Here is a 27,375-nt window from a genome sequence, read left to right as displayed (position 1 = left end):
ATGCTATCTGCAGGGCAAATAAACAGCGTCGGGGCACAAGAGATACGACTCCCAAAAGCTGGCAATTTGAAGGCAGTAGAAAATTGGATACTGTATATAAAACTCGGCAATGACGAGGTATGCGCAGGTGTACAACTCTCCGACAATTGGGTTCTTACCCTTGCTGACTGCATTGATGAGAAATTGTAAGACATTTTATCATATTTGTTTAAACATATTTATTCGATATATTTACATTATGTATGATTAATAATATTAAACAATATACAACCTAGCACCGGCTTAAACAGTATTTAATCGTCCGCACTGGATTTGTTGGAATCAATGATCATTGAAGGATCAGAAAACAACTCTGAAGTAAAGGTAGATGGTGACTTATACGTCTATCACATGGCACTTGTTACCTGCTCTACAACGATTGATCACGAATATGGGATGGAATGATTATATGACCTGCCAATATAAGCATAAAACAAATCTTAATTGCCAAGTTATATGTGAAAAAAGCTTTAACATCTAATAAAATGAATGATTATATACTTTAACAACAAGTCATGTGTTTTCAAAATTTTAGCAAGCTTACAAAATACAGCATTGTTTACAAAGATGGTTCAAGGAAGGTTATTGCCGAGGACCGGGTAAGTGTGATGTTTTAATGTAAGAGACATTTGTGTAAATTTTCTCATTCGTGTGATGTTTTATTAAAAAACGTTACCAGTATGACAATTGGTGATCTTTCTAAATTCATTTGCGCTGTAACAAATATGTGCTACATTTTAAAGAGACTCCACAGAGGTTCAAAAGCATACACATATATAATTCAAATTTCTGAAATAGAATAACTTTGATGCTTAAAACAAAAAGATATGCAAAAGATTATTAAAAAATACATAGAAATATCTTTGTGAATAAAATGAATTGGTTTGTGTAAAAACATCTAATAAAATAAAACAAAAATCAGTTGTCTTACATCTCCTTAATGCACTAAATAGAACGTTCACCGTACAAATCAATTATTACTCGAAACCATTCGTAGAATAAATTTATCACGCACACTTTTCATTAGTATCTTTAATTGAAAATATATTTTAGGAGATAAGGGCACATTTTACATTAAGGACTAACTGCATTATATGATGCACGATAGAAACATAATGCATATACTAGATTATCTGCTACAGGTATAAGATTTGATAATGAAAAGTCTTGCCTTACCCTGTTCTTTTTAGCTCACCTGTCACAAAGTGACATGGTGAGCTTTTGTGATCACTTTTTGTCCGGCGTCCATCCGGCGTCCGCCTGTCGTCCGTCTGTCGTCCGTCCGTCCCGAAACTTTTCTTTAAGCGACATCTCCTCTTAAACAGCTGAGCCAATTTCATCCAACTTCACAGGAATGTTTTGTTTTTTTTGGTAGTTAACTTTAAAAATTGTTAAAAGACTTTAATTTTAAGCATAACTCTGGTTGCCATGGCAACCGAAAGTATCTTATTTAAAAAAAAACTAGAGCTTAAATATCTGGCATGAAACATCATCTAGTATGTGTCTACCAAGTTCATTCAAATAAATGCCCCGGGGTCAAAATTGGCCCCCGGGGGTTCATTGATTTTCCTTATTTGTATATAGAAAAAACTTTTAAAAAATCGTCTTTTTAAAAGCCCAAATAGCTAGAGCTTAGATAATTAGCATGAAACATCTTCTAGCGAGTGTCTATCAAGTTTGTTAAAATTAACGCCATTTGATCAAAATTAGCCCCGCCCCAGGGGGTCATTGTTTTCCCTTTATTTATATAGTGCCAACTTAATACAAATCCTCGTTTAAAAGAACCCAAACAGCTAACGCTAAGATATTTAGCATGAACAAAATTGGCCTCCGCCCAGAGGGGGTCGTTCGATTTCCCTATATGTGTTAAGTAAAAGCTTAGAATCTTCTTACAGCTAGAGCTTAGATATTAATCATTAAACATCTTCAAATGTGCGCTAACAAGATTCTTCAAGTAAAAGCCCCTGGGTTAAAATTGGCCCGCCCCGGGGGCCTTTACACAGGTGAGCGATTTCAGGGCCATCTTGGCCCTATTGCTTTTTCCTCATTGTTTTCTTTTTGTGTTGTAAATATTGACATATGCTATAAAAATGTTATTTCACTGTTGGACATTAATTCATCTATTAAAGGACTCCGTTGGAAAGTTATTTATACTTCTTAAGATGAAAAAGGAAAAAGAACCAAGAAAAACAAAGTTCACACAACTTGCTGACTCTAAGTTACCCTCTTCAGAGTACAAGTTTCATCTGTACAATCGAGACGATTCTGGTAAATTATAAAAAAAATAGTGATTACGAAAGGATAAAATATATGTATAAAGTCTGTTCAATTAAATTGTTAAAAAACAACAATTTTTATTCAACAACATTTTGATATCTTAGTTCGTAAATGTATTTAGATAACGCTTTCATTATTTGTCTAGAACTAAAGTAATTAAATAAATGCTGGCTTTGTCATTCAAAGTATACAGTTGTTATCAACATTGAAAGATAGTGAAAGAAAAAGATATTAAAATATTAATATGCGATTCAGAAAATAAACAACAAACTCCTTGATAAAAGGGTTTAACTCCTCAAAATGTTGAGATTGATAAACTTTTGGAATAGATATTAAGTTATCAACAAAGAAGTCTTGAGTAAGTATTAGATAAATGCTTTGTTTTACCATTCTATTTCCGATCACTTTGGTTAAAATATCCTTTTGGTTTGAAATTACAGATAAAATTATTGCAAATGAAGTCGATTTTGTCAGAGGCGCTCAATGTGAGAAGGAAGAAATTGATGGTAATTTTCGCGAGACACATAAATGTGTTCAAGGCAACATGAATGAAAAGGCTAGATGTCTAGTACGTTGAAACTGAAATTGTGTTATTTTACAGTATTCACTACTGAAGCTTATCAGGGCCTCTACTTATCATAAAGTTTATCGGCATGTCAATTTGTTCCATCTTGTTTTAATAAAAAAATCCCATGAATATGTAATGACTAATACGTAACACGTCTTTGCGAAAAGAAACTTTAATTGAATTATGTGAACTATTTGTCAATGCGAGTAACATCTTTGCGTCTTACTAAATATGTCAGCACAGTTTTGAAATCATGAAGCGCATGTTACTATGTTTTTGTCAACGGAACAAAATTATGTAGAATATCGATAAAAGTTCAGTTGCAATGCCTTAAAGTTTCTAACCTTCAGTAAATTTTATTCAGACTTGCAAAATCATCTTATCAACGCGAATAAGAATTATTCGACTAAGCGCAAAACATCTCATCAAATGTAGGCCCTGATAAGCTTCCTTAATTCACAATACATTTCCAAAAGATAATTGCTTGGGTATTTTTGATTTTATTCTAATCGTTTTATAACAATAATCGTATAAAAACGTAGTGTTTAATTTAGGAAGATTCTATTAGAAATTTTAATTGTCAAAAGAAAACTTATTAATATTGGTTGTTGCGAAATCTTAAAATGCATTCTTTTGTCCTGAGAAAAAATTGGATATATATTTTCAGACTTACATTTTTAGAGATGTTTTTGTGTTTGGGAGATGATCACATTTTTTCACAAGATTTTGCTAATTAGTTGTGAAGAGGACGTAAAGGTCTGAAAGCGACTTGTACGTTTTGAACACGGCACTTTCGTTTCTTACTTTTTGTAATTTGCATAAAAATTCTGGCTGTGATTATCAATTTACCATATTATACGAAATGGTTCTTATAGAACTAATTTACAACATTTATTCATTATTCACAATTCTAAAACGAAGATGTACTTCAGTTCTGCATGATGCGAACATTCCTGCCTTGGTGCAACCGCCTGTGACCTGGCTTCGTTGGAAGGATATTGCACCCAGTTGATAAGAAATCAATTGTAAAGATATTTTTTTTGAAAATTTTAGCCAGGAAGTCCAGTGTTTGGATCCAAGAAAAAAGAAATAATTCTGCAAGGACTTGCAGTCACATCATCTGCTTCATCTGATCCTTGCTTATCACAGCTTCAATCTATTGCAGTCACAAAACCGCAAGTTAACTGGATCAACTCGGTCATTATTGGTATTTGTCTAGTAAAATATTATTTTAATGCCATTCTTCTGTTCTTTATTTTGTAAAATTTCTCAAAACCAGTTTTCAAATACTGCTGAAACCATCTGGCTACTTAGAAAAAAAGAAGAAGAAACAACAACAACAATCCCTACTGTATTCATCCACTGTAAGTAAACGTGTTCCAAATTTTCTCTTCTGAAAAATTACACTGTTTCTACGTTTTCAACATTCAATTTGTTATATACATTTTGAACATCTTGTACATGTTATGCATATACTCTTCAGACGTTGTATTTGAATATTATCAGATTGCGGTCCAATTAAAACGTTTCGGAATGGCAAGGTGAAGCTGAACAAAAAATCTTCGACAACAATAGGATCCACAGCGACTATAAGATGTAATCCCGGGTATGAGGCAAATCAAAAGAAAATCGTTTGCCTTGAAAACGGGAAATGGGAAAAACCCAGTTGCGAATTAAAAGGTAAGGGCTAGCTATTACATTCTCACTATGGGACAAATAAGGAAATGACAGTGGTATGTGGTTTAGAAGAAAACGAAACGATCAACAGCCTGGTTGTTATGAAATTATATACAGTTTACAGGAACAATAAGCTGACAACTGTATCTAGCTTACTGGACTTTGATGGTTTTATTCAGGTGCCTGTTTGTTCATAAAGTAATGCTGAGGTCTTCCTCCACCAGTAAAGCTAGTCGCCATATGACCTATACTGTGTTTGTGCTTTATCGTTAAACCTATTTATACTTGGCCATATTACAAACAAGACATCTCTATTATAACTAATAATATACAGAGATAAGTTGTGTATCATTCGCATACAGATGTTTATATCAACTCACAAGTAGACTTTTTTCTTCTTATTAATTATATTTATAGTGTTTCTAAATCGCTGTCACTGTATAGATATGAAGAAGAGATTGTTTTTGATTTGTTTAAACAAAAGGATTTATATTATTTAGTTCATGTTACAAATAGTTTCTTTTCAAACGGACATAATTATCATATTTTTTTATTTATAAATGCCTTTTACAATTAATTAATAAATTATTTATTTAATTGAAAGTCATACTTATCAATATTTGTTTTATATCTGCTTGCTCTTTAATTTTTCAATTGTGTGCAAATTGGCACTTTATTATTCTTAATTTAACATAGAATGAGATATAGATGCTTCTTATTTTTTAATCTGACAATTTCAGATTGCGGAGTCGTTAAAAATATCCAAAATGGGAAAATAACCTTAGACGATGCATCATCATCGACAATGGGGGCAACAGCGACAGTTGAATGTGATCCGGGCTATAAGGCAAGTCGCGAAATAATAAAGTGCTTAAAAACTGGGAAATGGAGAAAATCAAGTTGCAAAATAAAAGGTACTTTTCAAATGATAACATACATATTAATTAAAATAATATAAAATAAAATTTAAAAAAACAACATCCAAAAAAAATAAATAAATAAATAACAAACAAACATACAAAAAGGAAAAACAAGAAGCAAAGTTCCGCCATTCATAAAACCATCTCAATTACGTTTTAAAAAAAATGACAAACCAAGGATTTTATGATTTTATGATTGATTTTTCTATTCAAGTGATTCTACATAGAAATAAAATTAATGTTATCAGTGGTAAAAGTTGGCACTTATTTCAGGAAAAGTATTTAAGTATATATATCTTGACGCATGCGTATCGAATCTAGGAGCTTCGGTATCATTTGCCATTATTGCCATTTAAACTAATATAATATTAAAAGTGATCCAATTGTTAAGTTGTCTTTCATAGACTGTTTTTCCCCCATCAATTACTTATATATCGAGAGGGTTAATATATTCGATATATTGTCGTAACATTTGTAAAGCAGGCTATCTATATACAATTTAAATTAAATCAAGATATTAATTTGAACCATCATTTAGTGAGATTCTTGAAATATTGACAACGCGATAACAATAATCTTATTTTTCTTAAAGTGCCCATACTTTTCTATTTAATATAGATGTAAATTATTTCATGTATTTATTTAAAAATGGCATCCTTGCAATTCAATACAGATATCACAAGTTTCCATTGGAACTTGCTACAGAGGAGTTTACCTTTAGATTTCAAATAATCATTTGAATTAGACATTTGAATAAGACAAATCGGAAGCAACGTTATTCAAGTATCAAATAATAACAATACGTTTATTACTTTATAAAAAAATGATCTATCAAGGACTACACCGTAATATTTAATAGGTATTTGACACAATATGTGCTTTTTATTATCATCTTAATGTTGTGTCATTCTATAATGTTCTTACTTTAATAAGTCATTTGGCAAAGCCTATTAGCGGGAAATTCGGTTAAAATGTTCATATTTTACTTCACATTTCCCGTTTTAAAGTAAAGGTGTCATTCGGTATTTCATGCACCGCTTCTGTTTTCATTCCAAACACCTGGACGATTAGTTTTAAGCGAAAAGCTGCGATCGTTCCGATATAGGAATACCCCTTTATAATCACAGTGTTTCATTGAAAATGGTGGCGCCCAACTAGACAGAAACTGAAATTTCACAGATTTTATATAATTTTGAATTGTTCTTTTTTATTTCATTTTCTTTCAGATGCACACGTCTTTAGACGGGCAAGGCAAAGTCTGGATCCGCTACGCGGACACGGCCTTTGGTTTCCCGTATTTTTTTAAGTTTTATACTTAGCTTTTCAGAAATGTACCTCTTGAATTAAAATCTTGAAGAGGGAAATACAACTTCATGATAAGAGAACGCTACTGATAAAATATTGAAGTTTGTAAATACGAAAATAATTAGAATATATTCTTAGTTAATCGAGCGATTGTTTCAGTCATGCCCCACTCGCTGTCAATACAAAATACTGAGAAATAATTTCATTCTGGTATTCTAATTAATCGTTACAATGAATATACACAATTTACTCCACCTATGTTTTGTTTAACATCATGATATCAATTTTAAATGTAACCAATGAATTTAACAATTATTCAGACTGTGGATCTCAATTAAATGTGACCAATGGTAATTTGCACTTTAACACAACAACGTTTGGATCAATCGCTTCTCTGGTCTGTGATAGAGGATACGATGGAAACGGGACAATACGTTGCCTTGACAATGGAAGTTGGGCAACACCACCAATATGTTCTCTTAAAGGTCAATTTTAATTTGTTTCAATTTCAAACTTTGTTTAACATTAAGAACTTTTGTCAATACATTGGTTATTTATACATTTAACTACAATATAAGCCCGGACGATAATGATTTTTAAATGTATTATATAAGTGTTACTGTATAGGTGATTCAAAAAAGATCTGTCCCGTATTACCTTATAGGTATTGTACACATTATCTTATTTTGTTATATTATTTTCATCTCATATTTGTCTTACATTATTTTTTTTTAAATATGATATATATCCATTTAAAAGATGTACCGCTAATACAATGTTAAAGAATTAAAATCTAGAACAGGAACATACAACTTCATAGTAGAATAACGCTACTGATAAAATAATTGAGTCTGTTTCATGACGTTTTAGATTTAATGTCCCAGGAACCTTATACAAAATATTTCCTCCCATTTCCTTACAAAAATGTAACATGTTAATCAATCGACCCCTGAGTGTCTCACTCAAATATCAAAAGACTGTTCTTGTATTTTTTAGCTGACCAGAGCACATTCCGCTCACATTTGTAGCTCAACAAAAAACAACATTCTTTATGTGATTTATTGTGATTTTTTTTACCGCTGGTCGTCCTGTGTCAGTACGTGCGAGCTTACAATTTGGTTTTTATGTGGCCATGGGTTCAATTGGAAAAAGGGAAGCTATGTCTGATGATGTTTACCTTTGAAACAAAATAACAGTAAAATTATGCCGTTTATATATGAATAGCATACGGTTATAGGATAAATTGTTCCGGAAAAAATATAAAGCAGCTATTCTTTGTTCACTGTACGATGATTTCACTCATGCTCCACTCGCTGTCAATAAAATATACTGAGGAATTATTTCATTCTAGGTATTCTAGTTAATCATTACATTAAATATAAACAATTTTCCATCTATGTTTTACGTCATGATATAAATTCTAAATGTTTCTTATAAATTTTACAATTATTTAGACTGTGGGTCTCCATTAAATGTGACTAATGGTAAGCTGCACTTTAACACAACAAGGTTTGGATCAATCGCTTCTCTGGTTTGTGATAGAGGATATGATGGAAACGGGACAATAAGATGCCTTGACACTGGCAGTTGGGAAACACCACCGATATGTTCTATAAAAGGTCAACTTTAATTTGTAACAATTACAATCGTTGTTATTATAAAATACTTTTGTCAAGAAATTAGTAATTTATAATTTTACTACAATGAAATGCCGAACATTAATAGTTATAAATGAGTTATATGCATGACTGTATAGAATATCTGAAAATGATCTATCAAGAATTATACCATATAATGTAATAGGTATTTCACACAATATGTCTTTTTATTGTCATCTTTATATTATGTCATTCTATTATGTTATTACTTTCATATGAAATTGGCAAAGCCTCTGAGCGGAAAGTCGGTTAAAAATCCTTCATTTTTAACTTAACATTTCCCGTTTTAAAGGTGTTAGTTTGTATTTCATGCAGCACTTCTGTTTTCACTCGAAACACCTGAACGATTATTTTAAGCCGAAACGCTGCGATCGTTACGTTATCGGAATACCCGCCTATTATCATAGTGTTACATTAAAAATGGCGACACCCAAGCAGATCTGAAACTGAAAAATACATTGACTAAATATCTATATATTTTTAAATTGTTCTTTTTTATTTGATTTTCTTATAGATTTACACGTCTATAGAATGGCAAGGCATAGTCAGTATCCGCTTTGCGGACACGGCCTTTGGTTTCTCGTATTATTGAAGTTTATTATTTAGCTATTCAGAAATGTACCTCTTGAACAACGCTAAAAAATAAAATCTTGAACAGGAAAATACAACTTCATGATAAGACAACGCTACAGATAAAATAATGATTTTGGAAATAAGATATGAGCTGCATCACAGCAAAACCAACATAGTGCGTTTGCGACCAGCATGGATCCAGACCAGCTTGGGCATCCGCGCAGTCTGATTAAGATCCATGCTGTTCGCTTACCCATTCAATTACATGTAGATAAACTGATAGCGAACAGCATGGATCCTGATCAGACTGCGCGGATGCGCAAGCTGGTCTGGATCAATGCTGGTCGCAAACGCACTATGTTGGTTTTGTCGTGATACGGTTCATATATAGAGGCTATTCTTAGTTAATTGGTCGATAATTTCACGCATGCCCCACTCGCTGTCAATAAAATATACTGAGGAATTGTTTCATTCTATGTATTCTAGTTAGTCTTTCAAATGAATTTAAACCATTTTCCCTATCTATGTTTAACATCATGATATAGATTTTAAATGTTTCTTATAAATTTAACCATTATTCAGACTGTGGGTCTCCATTAAATGTGACTAATGGCAAAGTGCACTATAGCGCAACAACGTTTGGATCAACCGTTTCTCTTGTTTGTGATAGTGGTTATGATGGAAACGGGACAATAAGCTGCCTTGACACTGGCAGTTGGGAAACACCACCGATATGTTCTATTAAAGGTCAATTTTAATTTGTAACAATTACAATCGTTGTTACTTTAAAAAATGTTTTGTCAAGAAATTAGTAATGTATATGTTTAGCTACAATGAAATGCCGAACGTTAATGAGTTATAAATGTGTTATATGCATGACTGTATAGAATATCTGAAAATGATCTATCAAGAATTATACCATATTACGTAATAGGTATTTGACACAATATGTCTTTTTTATTGTTATCTTTATATTGTGTCAGTCTATCATGTTCTTACTTTCATATGAAATTTGGCAAAGCCTATGAGCGGGAAAGTCGATTAAAAATCCTTCATTTTTTATTGAACATTTTCCTTTTATCAGGTGTTATTTGGTATTTTATGCACCACTTCTGTCTTCACACAAAACACCTGAACGATTATTGTTAAGCCAAAAATCTGTGATCGTTTCGTTATCGGAATACCTGCCTATTATCATAGTGTTGCATTGAAAATGGCGACGCCCAAGTAGATATGAAACTGAAAACTTCACTAATTCAAAAATCTATATATGTTTGAATTGTTCTTTTTTATTTGATTTTCTTGTATATTTACATGTCTATAGAATGGCAAGGCGAAGTCAGGATCCGCTTTGCGGACATGGCTATTGGTTTCTCGTATAATTGAAGTTTAATATTTAGCTTTTCAGAAATGTACCTCTTGATCAACTCTAAACAATAAAAATCTTGAACAGGGAAATACAACTTCATGATGAGAGAACGCTACAGATAAAATAATGAGTATTGGAAATAAGATATTTAGAATCGATTTTTAGTAAATTGGTCGATGAATTTACTCATGTCCCACTCGCTGTAAATAAAATATACTGAGGAATTATGTAATTCTAGGTATTCTAGTAAATCTTTACAATGAATATAAGCCATTTTCCCCGTCTATGTTTAACGTCATGATATATATTTAAAATGTTACATATGAATTTGACCATTATTCAGACTGTGGGTCTCCATTTAATGTGACTAATGGTAAGCTGCACTATAACGCAACAACGTTTGGATCAACCGCTTCTCTTGTTTGTGATAGTGGATATGATGGAAACGGGACAATAAGCTGCCTTGACACTGGAAGTTGGGAAACACCACCGATATGTTCTATTAAAGGTAATTTTATCAATATCAATCTTTTTTATTAATCAGAACTTTTGTCAATAGATTTGTAATATGTATTTTACTACAATGTAATCCCGGTAGTTAATGAGTTATAAATTGAGTTTTATGTATTACTGTATAGAATATTTGAAAAAGATCAAGAATTACACCATATTACCTTACAGGTTTTTAACACAAAATGTGTTTTTATTATCACCTTCATATTGTGTCATTCATTAAATTTTCTTACGTAAATATAAAATTTGGCAAAGCCTTTGCGCGGAAAGTAGGCTACAAAATCGATCATTTTTTTACTTGATATTTTCCGTTTAAAAGATGTCATTCGGAATTTAATGCACCAGTTCTGTTTTCACTCGATTATTTTTAAGCCGAAAAGTTGTGATTGTTCAGTTATTGGAAGACTCTGCCTATTTTATAGTGTTTCATTTAAATATGGCGGTGCCCAACTAGATATGGCACTGAACATTTCACTGATTTATAACTCTATATATTTTTGAATTTTTTTTTCATTTTTTTTTTCATTTTTTTTTTTCATTTGATTTCTTTTTAATATTTACTTGTAGTCTATAGCTGTGCAAGCTAAAGCTAGGCCATGCTTTGCGGACCTGGAATTTGTCTTCCACATATTATTGAAGTTTTATATTTAACTATTCAGAAAAGTTCCTCTTGGAAAACATTAAAGAATTAAAATCTGGACAGGGAAATACGACTTCAGGATATGATAACGCTACAGATAAAACATGGTCCGTGATGTTAAAAGTTGAAGATCACAGTGATCTTTAGCAAGATATGTAATTGTTTTCCAAAAACTACTTACTGAAATGTAACATATCAATTAATTGAAAGTCCTCTAAATAATACAAGAATGGTGTATTACGCAACTATGAAATATTTATTTTCATATAGTATAGTTTGCAATTTTCATTATTTGCTTAAATTGCACCTAATGTATGACACATCTAAGTCGTGTTTGTAAAGGCCACATGATCGAAAGCCATCATTACTATGACGTTGAATATCTAAATTATTTCTGTTATTTTTTATCTTCATGATTTTATTCTCAATATTTATTAATTTACTATTCAAGTTAAATGTATATTAATCATTGACATTATTTTATCCTTTATAAAGTCTTAAAAACATTAGCTGATATGTAAATGTATTTTTATGTTATACAAATTTAGCACCGTAATAAACTATGAATACGTTTTCTTAAATGATATATTAAGTGTTGATAATATGGTTGTAAAGACTCACGTCTAACTGTTCATAATATTTGTGTATCTCATTGTGATTCTTCACTAGCCTTGATAATGCTCTCTATGTTATTTTGTTGTTATGTGTTTACTTTTAGTTCTTGATTGTCCTGGAGGATGGAGCAGATTTGAAAATAGTTGTTATCTGCGTGTAGAAAGTAGGTCTACATGGGAAACTGCCAAAGTAATAATATTTCTTTTATTATCCTATGCTGTTTAGCTGTTCGTCCAACTGATACCGGTAATATGCTCCATCTATAACATGTTTTATAGAAACACTGGCTCCCAAATATGAATATAAGAACGTATAGTCCATGCAAAACAGCCTTTATGTACATTTTGATTGAGCAGTGAAATCATTTTGAAGGATAAAATGTGTCTGCTTATTTGAAAATATTTAGAAAGATATCGATTTTTAAAGAAATATAATAACGGTCAGTATTCTTTAACAATAACATACGACGACTATTACATATTATTTATCAAGCAATGCTGTACAAGTAGATATAAAATCACATCATATTAAGTCAATATTTTTCTATACATTTCTTTCTTATAAAAATAATCATATCTACTATCGCTGCAGCATTTTTACAGACGAAAATAAAATAAAAGTGCAAACATACATGTATCTTGAAAAACACTGATAAGATTTTCTAGCAAATGAATACACATTATGCAACCGAAGAAATTGTAATAATCAATTACTAGATACATGTTTCCATAAATCATTAGTTTGACTGTATAAATGACATCTTTATATTTATCAATGTCACTTTCTGTAATAAGGTACATTAACAAATTTTTGATAAGTTTTTAATGTTAACTATTTTCGAGATAAAAGAAGGTACAGATACCATCAAAAGCATGCATTTACATGACCGAAATGCAGGCTTGTACAATAGAACATGTTTGATTACACATTGTGAATGGGAATTGTAGTCATATGCTTAAGAACTTTATATAGGTTTTCATAATGTTGTAAAGAGGGCGAAATGTGTCTTCAGATCGTAATGAAACAACTCCCCTATAAGGCAAACTTCTAAATTCCGTATATCATTTCTTTTCAAACTCTTTAAACAAGAGGGCCATGATTGCACTGAAATCGCTTAAATGAATATAAAAATTCTTCATGACAAGGAACAAAAAATGTTGTAAACTATAAGCAAAATCAGATATAAAATGTAAATCAAAAACTGATATCAAAAAGTTCATATTTTTATCTGAAATAATGCATGTGTAAAACATTACTGGTTGTTAAGGGAAAACAACATTTGCAAAAGATGTGTACATGTAAAAAAATCAATGGCTCCTGTGGCGGGGCTAATTTTGACCCCAGGGCTTTTCTTTGAAAAGCAGATATAAAATGTAAATAAAAAATCATATCACAAAGTTCATATTTGTATCTGAAACAGTGCATGTGTAAAACATTACTCGTTGCTATTGCTAAGGGAAAACAACATTTGCAACAAATGTGTACATGTGAAGAAAAATCAATGGCTCCCGTGTCGGCCAATTTTGACACAAGGGCTTTTATTTGAACAAACTTTGTAGAAACTCATTAAAAGATGTTTCTTGCCAAAAAGCTAAGCTCTAGCATTTCGGGATTTTAAATGAATATTTTTTAAAACTTTTACTAAATACAAGTAAGTTAAATCTAAGTCCCCCGAGGCGGGGCAAATTTTGACCCAAGGGTTTTTATTACAATGATAGAGAGAGACACAAAATGGATCACAAGAAGTGACTTCAAACATCTATACTTAAATATACTTAAATATAATAGTACACAAACATGTTTATTTTAAATAATAAATATATGGAGTTGCTTTTTCTCCTGCAGACTGATTGCGAGTCAAAAAAAGGATACCTTGTTGAAATCACCTCTCGCTCTGAATACAATTTTCTTTTAGCGGATCTCATTGTTGAAGGTAAGTAAAACGTTATTACAGTATAGCATTTAAAGGGACCAGCTTATTACTTTACAGTTGTTTTGAGTTTACGTTACAGCAACACAATAAAGACCTTATGGCGACTTTCCTTAGTTGTTTGCTCATTTTGTGTATTTTACCAATAACACATTCTTACAAATAATAACTTTCCAAGTTTTAAACGTCGGAAAGTAGACGTGTAATCGAGACCCGTCCCTGCATACACGCATCTCACTGGATGAACCCTTTGCTCTAACCAGTTAACATACACATGTACGTTCGAATTGATTCTGACGTTTAAAAATAAAAGTAGCAAAGATGTGCTATAAAGTTTTATTCTGGATATCTGATGGGTCCAATCTAAAAACTTCAAACACTTGTAGCTTCAGTTTGGCATTTTTACAATAATGCAATCAGATCTTTTCCAAAGGACACTTTCGACCGATCTGATATTTAACATTTTATGAAAACCCAAGATCATTTTATGACATTTTTTTTTCTAGAAACAGTTATATTTTTCTAACATTTTCTTAAACTTAGTGGCGTTATGCCGATCGGAGCTGAACAAGTGCATAATTTCAGGGAACAGTCCGTGGAGAGTTGTATTCCTTGCTATAAATTTATAGTATATCTTGATATTGATATGTGACATATCAATTATATTTATTGTGATTTAGAAAATAACATTCACATAATTGTTTTGAACTTCAAGGTTTTTGAAGGGGGTCTTGGGGTCGACCTTTGACTTGTAACAGAACTGTCTATGCACCGTACACCTATGTCTATAATCATACATTTCATTTAGAAAGACTTGAGACCGAACGTTTATTTTGCTAACAACGAAATTACCTATTAAGTCATGTGTAATGTAGTGAATAGTTTTAAAAGGGAAATAAACCTAGTTTTCATTACAAAAAAAATGTATAATTAATATCTCTATGAATATGTGTATTTACTTCATTGACATAAACAATGTATACATTATGAGATATCTATAGAGTAGAGTTATTAATATATATATATAAAGTATATGCTTTTTTTAAGATATTTGTTTGACTCTCTAAAAGGCAAAATGTTTTAACAAAAATGTCAGCTTACAATGAACAATATAGATATTGAAATTTCTTTGTAAAAATAAAACCGCCCAAAAACAATCACATTTACAATAATATATAAGACGTGTGGCTTTTTATTTTGTATCTTTCCTTTAAGCCATATTAAAACTTTATTGTCCATATGCTGGTATCTTTGAGAAAATATATGAAGAAATGTATATTAAATTGACAAAATACATGTTTTCACGCATAGAAAAGATGGCGAGGGATATGAAAATAATCTTCTTCCATGCGTTCATCCGTTTTTCTTTGTGTGATTAATAAATATACTACTTTTGATAAGCACCATTACTTAATTTTATATTGTCACAAGTTTTAAACAGATTTCTTTCCAACTTTGGAAAATACTGATAGCACAATGATTTGAAAGCATGCACCCTAACATTTTCATGTCTTTGATTGTGTGTACAATCACATGTCTTTTTTATAAGGCGAAATTACCGGCCTACTGTCATTCAGTGGCTAAATATCTTAGATATGACGAATGCTAACATTGGGTGGCATTTGAGAGAAGCAGAGTTGTGGACAATTAAAGGGATGGTGCAACAAGGTAGCCACCTTCCGCCAGTTTGATGCGGCGCTTAATGTAGTATAAAAAACCGCCATCACCAAAGCCTTGGAGAGATACCGGCTACATAATACACCCGCCAAGAGGCATGCTGGGGGTCGGCAAAGTGTCATAAAACTAGCTAAGGATCGGTTTTTGGTTTTCAGGCATGTCGTGCAATGTTTTTAACAACAACTTCTTTTCAAATTAACCTCGCTAATGTTGAGGGTGTCCTTGTTTCGATGCAATGTGTACGTATAATGCTTTATGAAGGTCGAGTAGACCTTGCATTCGTATCCCTTTGACGTGTTGACATCGCCAGGCCGGTTTGGAATGGACCATGGAGCATATACGTGAATCATGCACCACTGAAGACACTTTATATTCACTAATGAGTCCAGGTTTTGTATAAATTTCACAGATAGGCGTGCTAGAGTCTTTAGAAGACGCGATAAATGGTTTTAGACTGCAAATTTTGCTGGGCATGACCGTTAGGGAGTAATTTATGGTGTGGGGAGGAATAAGCTGGAATGCACAAACCGACCTGGTTGTGCAAAATATAGATGGGCAGCCATATCTGTTGAAATGATCAAAAACCTAAAAGGGACAATTTAATAAATTAAAAAAAAACACGCTGCATGTTCTGAAATCTTCAAAGAAGGCGTCATCCTCTTTTTTAGCACACAATCAGTGTTAATCTTATTTATAGGGTTAAATTCATCCTTCAACATTTGAAACCTTTCACACGACGTTAATAAATTGTGCCCCAAAGTTAATTACACTCAAACATATGGTGCTTAGCAAAAGGTTGGTATATATGTATTTTATATATCAGTTTATGTAGACATATTTCATGAAATTAATTATATCTTATTGCATATATGATGAGACAAATTATCAAATGGATATGAGCACACGGTTCTTTTTTATGGATGTTTATATAAATAGTTGTTTACAAAAATACGATTTGTGATCATTTGTAACTCTTAGAATTTTAGTTCATCACCTGTAAACACAAACTGCGTTTGCTACCGATGGACCTATGACTAACTGTACACATTAGCATGATAATTGGATATATAGCAAAAATGTTCTTAAAGAGAAATGCAGTGAATCGGAATTCCTCTCTTATAAGCGTTTCACTTTATGCAGAAAAAAATTGAGCTATTATCACAAACCTCTTTTTTATTTTAAATGTCAGTCGGTGCCAGTGAATGATTCTCTTTTTATAACACTTCTATTCGACGGGAGATTTAACAGTCTGTAAATGCTTCTTATTTCATATAAAAACGGGGATACAACGTATTTTTTGAACGTTTGATATCTTAAGAAACACAATTGTACATAGAAACACAATTGTACATTGGATTATAAAATATTATTTTTCAGGTATTTGGCTAGGAGTAAATGATATAAAATCAGAAGGTACATTTTTGTGGGAATATTCAGGAGCATCATTTGACAAATCCATATTAGCCAATAACATTTTTCGAAATTCTCCTGAACGAGATTGTGTCATCTATTATTACCAGTCAGTTTGGATGCTAGGAAATTGTGAATTGGAAAACGAGTATTTGTGCGAAATGTCCCTCCGTGAGTAAAATCTAAATAATAATTACTTTTTTTAATTGTTGAAATAACTGTTACTCGTCCTTTTTGAAACCTGACAAGCTTTTCTGTACACGTTTTGACGTCATTATATGGAATATAAATTAAAGTGTATACATATGTCTGATGATGTTAAGTTGTGAAACAAATTAACGGTAAAATTATGCCGATTTTATATGAATAGTGTATGGAAATAGGATAAAATGTTCCGGGGAAAAATATAAAGCAGCTATTCTTTGTTCACTATACGATGATTTCGCTCATGCCCCATTCGCCGTCAATAAAATATACTGAGGACAACTTTCATTATAGGTATTCTAGTTAATCGTTACAATAAATATAAACCATTTTCCGCCTATGTTTGACGTCATGATATCGATCTGAAATTAAACTAATGACTTTAAAAATTATTCAGACTGTGGTTCTCCATTAAATGTGACTAATGGTAAGCTGTACTATAACACAACAACGTTTGGATCAACCGCTTCTCTTGTTTGTGATAGTGGATATGATGGAAACGGGACAATAAGCTGCCTTGACACTGGAAGTTGGGAAACGCCACCAAGATGTTCTATTAAAGGTTTATCTTAATTTGTATCAATTAGAATCGTTGTTATTATAAAAAACTTTTGTCAAGTAATGTATATTTTTTTAGCTTTAATGAAATGCAGCACGTTAATGAGTTATAAATGTGTTATGTGCATGTAAAGAATATCTGAAAATGATCTATCAAGAATTATACCATATTAGGTATTTTACACAATATGTCCTTTTTATTATCATCTTTATATTGTGTCATTCTATCATGTTCTTACTTTAATATGAAATTTGGCAAAACCTATGAGCGGAAAAGTCGGTAAAAAATCCTACATTTTTTATTTAACATTTTCCGTTTTAAAGGTGTTATTCGGCATTTCATGCACCACTTCTGTTTTCACACGAAACACCTGAACGATTATTTTAAGCCGAAAATCCGCGATCGTTCTGTAATTGGAAAACCCGCATATTATCAAAGTGTTACAGTGAAAATGGAGACGCCCTAGTAGATATGAAACTGAAAACTTCACTGATTTAAAAAAAATCTATATATTTTTGAATTGTTCTTTTTTATTTGATTTTCTTTTAGGTTTACACGTCTATAGAATGGCAAGTCAAAGTCAGGATCCGCTTCGCGGACACGACCTTTTGTTTCTCGTATTATTGAAGTTTAATATTTAGCTATTCAGAAATGTACCTCTTGATCAATGCTAAAGAATAAAAAAAATCTTCAACAGGAAAATACAACTTCATGATAAGAGAACGCTACAGATAAAATAATGATTTTTGGAAATAAAATATTTAGAAGCTATTCTCACTAAATTGGTCGATAAGTTCACTCATGTCCCACTCGCTGTCAATAAAATATACTGAGGAATTATTTCATTCAAGGTATTCTAGTAAATCTTTACAATGAATATAAACCATTTTCCCCATCTATGTTTAACGTCATGATATAAATTTTAAATGTTACATATAAATTTAACCGCCTATGTTTGACGTCATGATATCGATCTGAAATTAAACTAATGACTTTAAAAATTATTCAGACTGTGGGTCTCCATTTAATGTGACTAATGGTAAGCTGCACTATAACTCAACAACGTTTGGATCAACCGTTTCTCTTGTTTGTGATAGTGGATATGATGGAAACGGGACAATAAGCTGCCTTGACACTGGAAGTTGGGAAACACCACCGATATGTTCTTTTAAAGGTCCATTTAAGTTTTATCAATATCAATCTTTTTTATTATTCAGAACTTTTGTCAATAGATTTGTAATATGTATTTTACTACAATGTAATCCCGGTAGTTAATGAGTTATCAATTGAGTTTTATGTATTACTGTATAGTATATAGAATATAGAATATATAAGAATTACACCGTATTAACTTAAAGGTTTTATTACACAAAATGTGATTAGTTTTTATTATCACCTTCATATTGTGTCATTCATTAAATTTTCTTACGTAAATATAAAATTTGGCAAAGCCTTTGCGCGGAAAGTCGGCTACAAAAATCGTTCATTTTTTATTTGACATTTTCCGTTTAAAAGATGTCATTCGGAATTTAATGCACCAATTCTGTTTTCACTCGATTATTTTTAAGCCGAAAAGTTGCGATTGTTCCGTTATCGGACTACTCTGCCTAGTATTATAGTGTTTCATTAAAAAAATGGCGGTGCCCAACTAGATATGACACTGAACATTTTACTGATTTAAAACTCTATACTTTTTATTATTATTATTTGATTTTTTTATATTTACGTGTAGTCTGTAGCTGTGCAAGCTAAAGCTAGGCCATGCTTTGCGGACCTGTCATTTGCCTTCCACGTATAATTGAAGTTTAATATTTAACTATTCAGAAATGTACCTCTCGGACAACATTAAAGAATTAAAATCTGGACAGGGCAAAACAACTTCATGATAGGATAACGCTACAGATAAAACATAATGTTTTTGGTCCATGATGTTAAAAGTTGAAGATCACAGTGATCTTTAGCAAGATAATTGTTTCCCAAAAAACTTCTTACTGAAATGTAACATATTAATTAATTGAAAGTCATCTCAATAACACAAGAATGGTTACTTTCAAATATTTTCATCTAGTATAGTTTGCAATTTTCCATTTTTTGGTCAAATTGCACCAAATGTATGACACATTCAAGTCGTGTTTGCATAGACCACATGATCGAAGGTCATCATTACTATGACGTTGAATATTTAACCTATTTCTGTTAATTCTTATCTTCATGATTTTATTCTCAATATTTAATAATTAACTATTTAAGTTAAATGTATATTAATCATTGACATTCTTTGTCCTTTATAAAGTCTTAAAAACTTTAGCTGATATATAAATGTATTTGATGTAATACAAATTTAGCACCGTAATAAACTATTAATACGTTAAAGTGTTTGATAATATGGTTGAAAAGACTCACGTCTAACTGCTCATAATATTTGTCTATCTCATTGTAAATCTTCACTAACCTTAATAATGCTCTCTATGTTATTTTGTTGTTATCTGTTTACTTTTAGTTCCTGAATGCCCTGGAGGATGGAGCAGATTTGAAAATAGTTGTTATCTGCATGTAGAAAGTATGGCGACATGGGAAACTGCCAAAGTAATATTTTTTCTTTTATTATCAATACTGTTTAAGAGTTCGTCCAACTGATAATATACTCCATCTACAACAGTTTTTATAGAAATACTGGCTCCCAATATGAATATAAGAACGTATATTCCATTCGAAACAGCCGTTATGTACCAAGATACATTTTTACTTGAGCAGTGTAATCAATTTGGAGGATAAAATGTGTCTGCTTATTTGAACATCCATGTATTTAGAAAATATTGTTTTAAATAAGTTCTTTAAAAAATATGATAACGGTCAGTATTCTATTAATTTTAGTTATCAAGCAGTGCTGTAGATATCTAATCATATTAAGTCAATATTTTGCTATATATTTCTTTCTTATAAAAATAATCATATCTTCTATCGCTGCAGCATTTTTACAGACGAAATAAACTTAAAGTGCAAACATACATGTATGATAAGATTTTCTGGCAAATGAATACACACGCAAACCTTAATTCAACCAAAGAAATTGTAATAATGAATAACTAGATACATGTTTCCATAAACCATTAGTTTGACTGTATAAATGACAGCTTTTATTCTTAATTATAAATGTCACTTTCTGTAAAAAGGTACATTAACATATTTTTATAAGTTTTTAATGTTAACTATTTAAAATAGGTTTTCTAAATGTTTTAAAGAGCGTGAAACGTGTCTTCAGATCGTTATGAAACAACTCCCCTTTAATGCAAATCATTTAAATTCCGTATATCATTTCTTTTAAAACTCTTTAAACAAAAGGACCATGATTGCACAGAAATCGCTTACCTGAATATAAAAATTCTCCATGACAAGGAACAAAAAATATTGTAAACTATAAGCAAAAGTAAATGTAAATGTAAATCTTAAACTGATATCAGAAAGCTCATATTTGTATCTGAAATAGTGCATGTGTAAAACATTACTGGTTGCTATTGCTAAGGGAAAACAACATTTGCAAAAGATGTGTACATGTTAAGAAAATCAATGGCTCCCGTGGCGGGACAAATTTTGACCCAAGGGCTTTAATTTGAACAAACTTGGTAGAAACTCATTAAAAGATGTTTCATGCCAAAAAGCTAAGCTCTAGCACTTTAGGTTTTTAAATGAACATTTTTTGAAAACTTTTACTAAATAGAATATGACCTCCGAGGCGGGGCCAATTTTGACCCAAGGCTTTTTATTTGAATGAACTTGGTAGACATTCACTAGAAGATGTTCCATACTAAATAGCTAAGCTCTAGCTCTTTGGGATTTTTAAAAGTAGAGTTTTTAAGTTATTACGTTATACATATATGGAAAATTAATGACACCCCGGTGGTGGGGCCAATTTTGACTGGAGGGCTTTCATTTGAATTAACTTGGTAGGCACCCAATAGAAATTGTTTCATGCTAAATATCTATGCTCTACCTCTTTGTGTTATTTTTAAAGATATTTTTAAGTTATCACTAGATACATTATAGGAAAATCAATAACCCCTTGGTCGGAACCAATTTTAACCCCAGGATTTTATTTGAACAAGCTTGGTGAACACCTATTAGAAGATGTTTCATGCCTAATCTCTGAGCTCTAGCCCTTTGGGTTTTCCAATAGAAGATTTTTTAAGTTCTCACTGGATATATATAAAGAAAATCAATGACCTCCCAAGGCGGGGCATTTTTGACCCCAGCTATCTAACCTCTTGTTCAATTTTGTTGTTGTTTTTTTTAAGTTTTTTTTTCTATCGGTTGCCATTGAAACCCTAATTCTGTATGGAATATAATTATTTTAACAATTTTAAAGACCACCAAATAAATATTCCTTTGAAGTTTGGATGAAATTTGCTATGTTATGTTGTGTATCATATTGATGAAAACTAAGGTGATGGAAACTGTCATGAAAAATCCATTGCTTTGGCTATACAAGGAACGTACTTACAATTCCTGTAGCACAAAAATCACAAGGCTAAATGTTAATTTATGACAAGTTTTATAATTAAAAAGAAGAATTTTAATAAGAACATTTAAAATGAAGCAAATTTGTTTTCAATGACATCATTAAAAACAAAAAAAATCAGTTTGATAATGCATCAACAATGACATATCTTTCCAACTCGGTCACAATTCCGAATAAAGACACTTTTGTTTTAAGCGAAATTAAATAGTTATAGTTATATCTTCATTAAGAGATAACTACATGTATCAGATAGATGACACAAGTTCTTGACATTTAAAGCTACCTTGCAATATTGTTCTTGGCAAAAACTCTCGCAGAAAATGATAGAGAGAGAAACAAAATGGATCACAAGTAGTGACGTCAAACTTCTGTATTTAAATATGATAGGACACATACATGTTTATTTAAAATAATAAATGTATGGAGTTGCTTTTTTCTCCTGCAGAATGATTGTGAATCAAAAAAAGGATACCTTGTTGAAATCACCTCTAGCTCTGAATACAGTTTTCTTTTAGCGGATCTCATGGTTGAAGGTACGTAAAATGTTATTACAGTATAGTTTTTAAAGGGACCAATCAAATGCAATAAGTTCTTTTCCAATGGACACTCTCGAACGATATGATATTTTACATTTGATGAAAACCAAGATCATTTCATGACATTTTTTCTAGAAACAGTCATATTTTCTAACATTTTCTTAAACATGATGACGTTATGCCTATCGAAGCTGCACAAGTGCAGGGAACAGTCAGTGGAGAGTATAAATTTATAGAATATTTTGATATTGATATGTGACATACCAATTATATTTATTGTGCTTTAGAAAATTTCATTCACATAATTTGTTTGCACTTCAACGTTTTTAAAGGGGGTCGTGGGGATGGCCTTAGACTTGTAGCAGAACTGTCAATGTGCCGTACACTTTTGTCTATAATCATACATTTCACTTAGAAAGACGACTTGAAGACCGAACATTTCTTTGGTTAACGACGAAATTACCTATTAAGTCATGTGTAATGTAGTGAATAGTTTTACAAGGGGAAATAAACTTAGTTTTCATTACAAAATGTATAAATAATATGTCTATGAATATATGTATTTACTTCATTGACATAAACAATGTAAACAATGTAAGTTATCTATAGAGTAGAGTTATCAATATATAAAGTATATGCTTTTTTAAATCTATTTGATTGACTCACTAAAAGGGAAAATGTTATATCAAAAGTGTCAGCTTACAATGAACCATATAGATATTGGAATTTATTTGTTAAAAATATAACCGCCACAAAAACAATCACCTTTAAAGTAACATGACAGACGTGTGGAATTTAATTATATACCTTTCTTTCTAGAAAGGTTAGATTTAATTTTTAAGCCATATTAAAACCTTCATGTCCATATGCTGGCATCTTTGAGAAAATGTATGATAGTCCCCTAATTTATCCATTTTGCCTTATCCGTTGCAATACTGCACCCTAATATTTTCATGTGTTTGATTGTGTGTACAATCACATGTCTTTTTTATAAGGCAAAATGACCAGCCTATTGTCATTCAGTGGCTTACATATCTTTGATATGACGAATGCTAACATTAGGTGGCAGTTGAAAGTAGCAGAGTTGTGGAGGACTAAATATAGATGGGCAGCCATATCTGTTGAAATGATCAAAAACCTAAAAGGGACAATTTAATAAATTTGAAAAACACGCTGCATGTTTTAAAATCTTCAAAGAGGGTGTCATCCACTTCTTTAGCACAAAATCAGTGTAAATCTTATTTTTATGGTTAAATTCGTCCTAAGCTAATTTGATAGAACAGTAAATCAACAGTTTATATAGATATAGTTCATGAAATTAATTTTATCTTATTACATAGATAATGAGACAAATTATCAAATCGATATGAGCACACGCTTCTTTTTTATGAATGTTTTATATAAATTGTTGCTTACAAAAAAAATACTACGCTTTGTTATCATTTGTAACTGTAAGAACTTTAGTGCATCACCTATAAACACAAACTGCGCTTGCTACCGATCGACCTCTGACTAACTGTAAACATTAGCATGATAATTGGATACATAGCCAGATGTGTTTGAAGAGAAATGCAGTGAATTGGAATGAGAACTCCACCATTTTACAGTCTCGGTGTTATTACTCTTTTATAAGTGTTTCACTTTAAGCAGAAAAATTGAGCTATTATCACAAACCTTTTTTTTATTTTAAATGTCAGTCGGTGTTAGTAAATAATCCTCTTTTTATAACACTTTTTTCTGTTCGACGGATTTTACAATCTGTAAATGCTTCTTATTTCATATAAAATGGGGATACAACGTAATTTTTAAAAATCTAATATCTTAACCCTTTACCTCATATATACGCGAAACAAAACGCACTTTCGCCCCCCCCCCCCTCCCCCCTTTTTTAGACCTGATATAGTGAAAAAATGTCCTATTATGGCCCCAACCACATGTTTTCGTTTGCGAAATGTTGCTAAAATAATGAGCACTTTTTCGGCGCCGCCCCCATCCAAAAGATACATCAGGGGGTTGCCAGAAGGGGGATGTACCCCCTTCTTTTTGGGGGGTTTGAAGGGGCAGAGTCCCCCTTATCGCCAAGAAAATTTTGGACTTGTGAGAGGCTTAAAATGACCCCAGGTCGATCATAAGGTAACGTGTTACCAACGCTGAAAAGCCTTTGACTCTATCTTATCCCCTTGAGAAGTTGCAGCACTTTGAAATACATTTTGATGGAAAAAATCGAGGCAAAATAGTGATTTTTGGCAATTTTGAGATGTCCCCTCGTTGCCATGGTAACAGGTAATTTAAGACTGAGCATGTCGTTACAGAGGCAATGGTCCAGTCAACATTTGTGCCAAGTTTTATTAGTATCGAAGTATTTTTCATAGTTTCATAGTATTTTCACAATATGCTCATGGGGGAAAGGGTTAAGAAACAAAATTGTACATTGGGATTACAATACATTATTTTTCAGGTATTTGGCTAGGAGTAAGCGATATAAAATCAGAAGGTACATTTTTGTGGGAATATTCAGGAGCATCATTTGACAAATCCATATTAGCCAATAACATTTATCTAAATTCTCCTGAACGAGATTGTGGCATCTATTATTACCTTGAAGTTTGGGTGCTAGGAAATTGTGAATTAAAATACGAGTATTTGTGCGAAATGTCACTCTGTGAGTAAAATCTTGATAATAATTACTTTTTTTTAATTTTTGAAATAACAATTGATTTAAATTAGATATTCTGTAGCGTTCTTTCATTGCTGTAACTATATAGTGTCAGATGGAATCATTTGTAGATCAAGGATAGAAATCCTGGAACCTCAGCTAATTATTTTGAATTTTATCGATGAGCTTTCGCGGTTGACAATAAGTGAATTTATTACCATGACAGAAATAATAAATATCGTTTCCTTTGAAAACTAGAAAATTGTTCATTTTAACGTTTGGCGTCGGAGTTTATGTATAAAGTCCAGTGTCCTATATTCTATAAATGTTAACAAACACTGAAAATTTGATACTTTATTTGTTAAAGTGTATCATATTGTATCAACAGCTTAGTTAGTTCTTTGATATAAACAATATAAAAAAAAAAAATCAAAAATTAATAGAAATAGATAAAATTTAATTTCAAAATAGAATCATAAATTAATTTTAAAGATCCTTTCGGTAGAAAAGGGTATTAACATGGTTATACACAATGATTCTGTGAATAAAATGCTTTTCTTCTCTTTCAGAGATACAAAGGACTTTACCAGGAAAAGGAATTTAAAAAGATGTATTTGATACAATCATTTAGTTGTTGTTTTATTCTTTTTAAAGTTGAAATGATTCAAACCAAGCAAATTCATCAAATATTGAAAGTATATCGATAATAAAGTACGTTCTGATAGACTGGGTGTTGTTTATTTACATAAGACGGCATTTGAACTTAGGTACTATGTAATAATCCAAAAGATCTATATATATGATTAAAAGTATTATTTTTCTGAAAGGTCATGGTGATATTATTTAGTCAGTGTCCTTGTTGATGATACAAAGTAAAATGCACAACTTATCTGACATTGTTTGTATTTATAAATCTATAACAGTTTATGCTGTCGAAATATAATATAATGTATATACATTTGTTAATGTTCTTACTTGAACACAAGGTAAAGGTAATGATAAAATCTTATGAGCTGTAGATAATGCTACAAGTAGCCATAAATACACCAATTAGGCATCCTAAAGGTAACACGAATCATGCATTGTTCTTACATAAGGCCTTTCTGAAAAATAATTTGAGCTAATGATAGCGCTAATGTTAATCCACGATAATACAACATCAGTATTAGAATAGAAAACTAAACACACACGAATCCTTCACATGAGCCACAAATAAAGCTAACATAAACTATAAGAATAAGTTGTATTTAAAAAAATGCAATGCTAGTAGAAGGTCTATATATAGCTCTCATAATCATTGAATAAACATTTGAATAACTTACATAGACCCTTGAAACAGCTTTATTGACCAAATTTAAAGACAATATTAGCGCTAAAAAAACTTAAAATTGGCTCATAATGTATCAAAAAGTACTCTTGTAAAAGGAACCGGGAGCGCTAGTTCTTGCTTATATTTTTTTTATATTTAATCCTGGCGTAAGTATAGAGAAGGCAATCTTAGTCATCGAAAAAAAGGTTTATATAAGTAATTTTTTCGATGATGAAATGGTAAAAGAAACGCTGGAAAGTATGTTAATTAAAGAAAAGATCACTGTTGTTAACGATAAACTTTTTTATGAAAATAAATAAAAAATAAATTTCTAAATTCATCTTTAGTCTCTTGATGCATGATTACGATCAACCTTGTATCCTTAAAGTTATGGAGAGGACAATCATAAACTTTATAGCTTTCT

General features: G+C 31.4%; 1 protein-coding gene across 1 annotated transcript; it reads left to right on the top strand.

The window, feature by feature from the left end:
• LOC132716813 (sushi, von Willebrand factor type A, EGF and pentraxin domain-containing protein 1-like) lies at positions 1 to 27,333 on the top strand. The gene is made up of 20 exons (XM_060700150.1): positions 1 to 185; positions 575 to 638; positions 2,169 to 2,307; positions 2,757 to 2,884; positions 3,938 to 4,091; positions 4,391 to 4,564; positions 5,302 to 5,475; positions 7,107 to 7,271; positions 8,241 to 8,405; positions 9,600 to 9,764; positions 10,730 to 10,894; positions 12,258 to 12,343; positions 14,000 to 14,087; positions 17,139 to 17,342; positions 17,773 to 17,937; positions 18,944 to 19,108; positions 20,435 to 20,520; positions 22,896 to 22,983; positions 25,445 to 25,648; positions 26,212 to 27,333. Coding segments are annotated over exons 1-20 (2,766 nt in total). The 3' UTR covers positions 26,214 to 27,333.
• Positions 27,334 to 27,375: the final 42 nt, after the last annotated feature.

The sequence above is a fragment of the Ruditapes philippinarum genome, unplaced genomic scaffold (genome assembly GCF_026571515.1).
Source record: "Ruditapes philippinarum isolate M1 unplaced genomic scaffold, ASM2657151v2 ctg638_1_1_1_1, whole genome shotgun sequence".
Classification (NCBI taxonomy): domain Eukaryota; kingdom Metazoa; phylum Mollusca; class Bivalvia; order Venerida; family Veneridae; genus Ruditapes; species Ruditapes philippinarum.
Note: the sequence above shows the minus strand (reverse complement) of the source record. Positions and strands in the feature narration are given on the sequence as shown.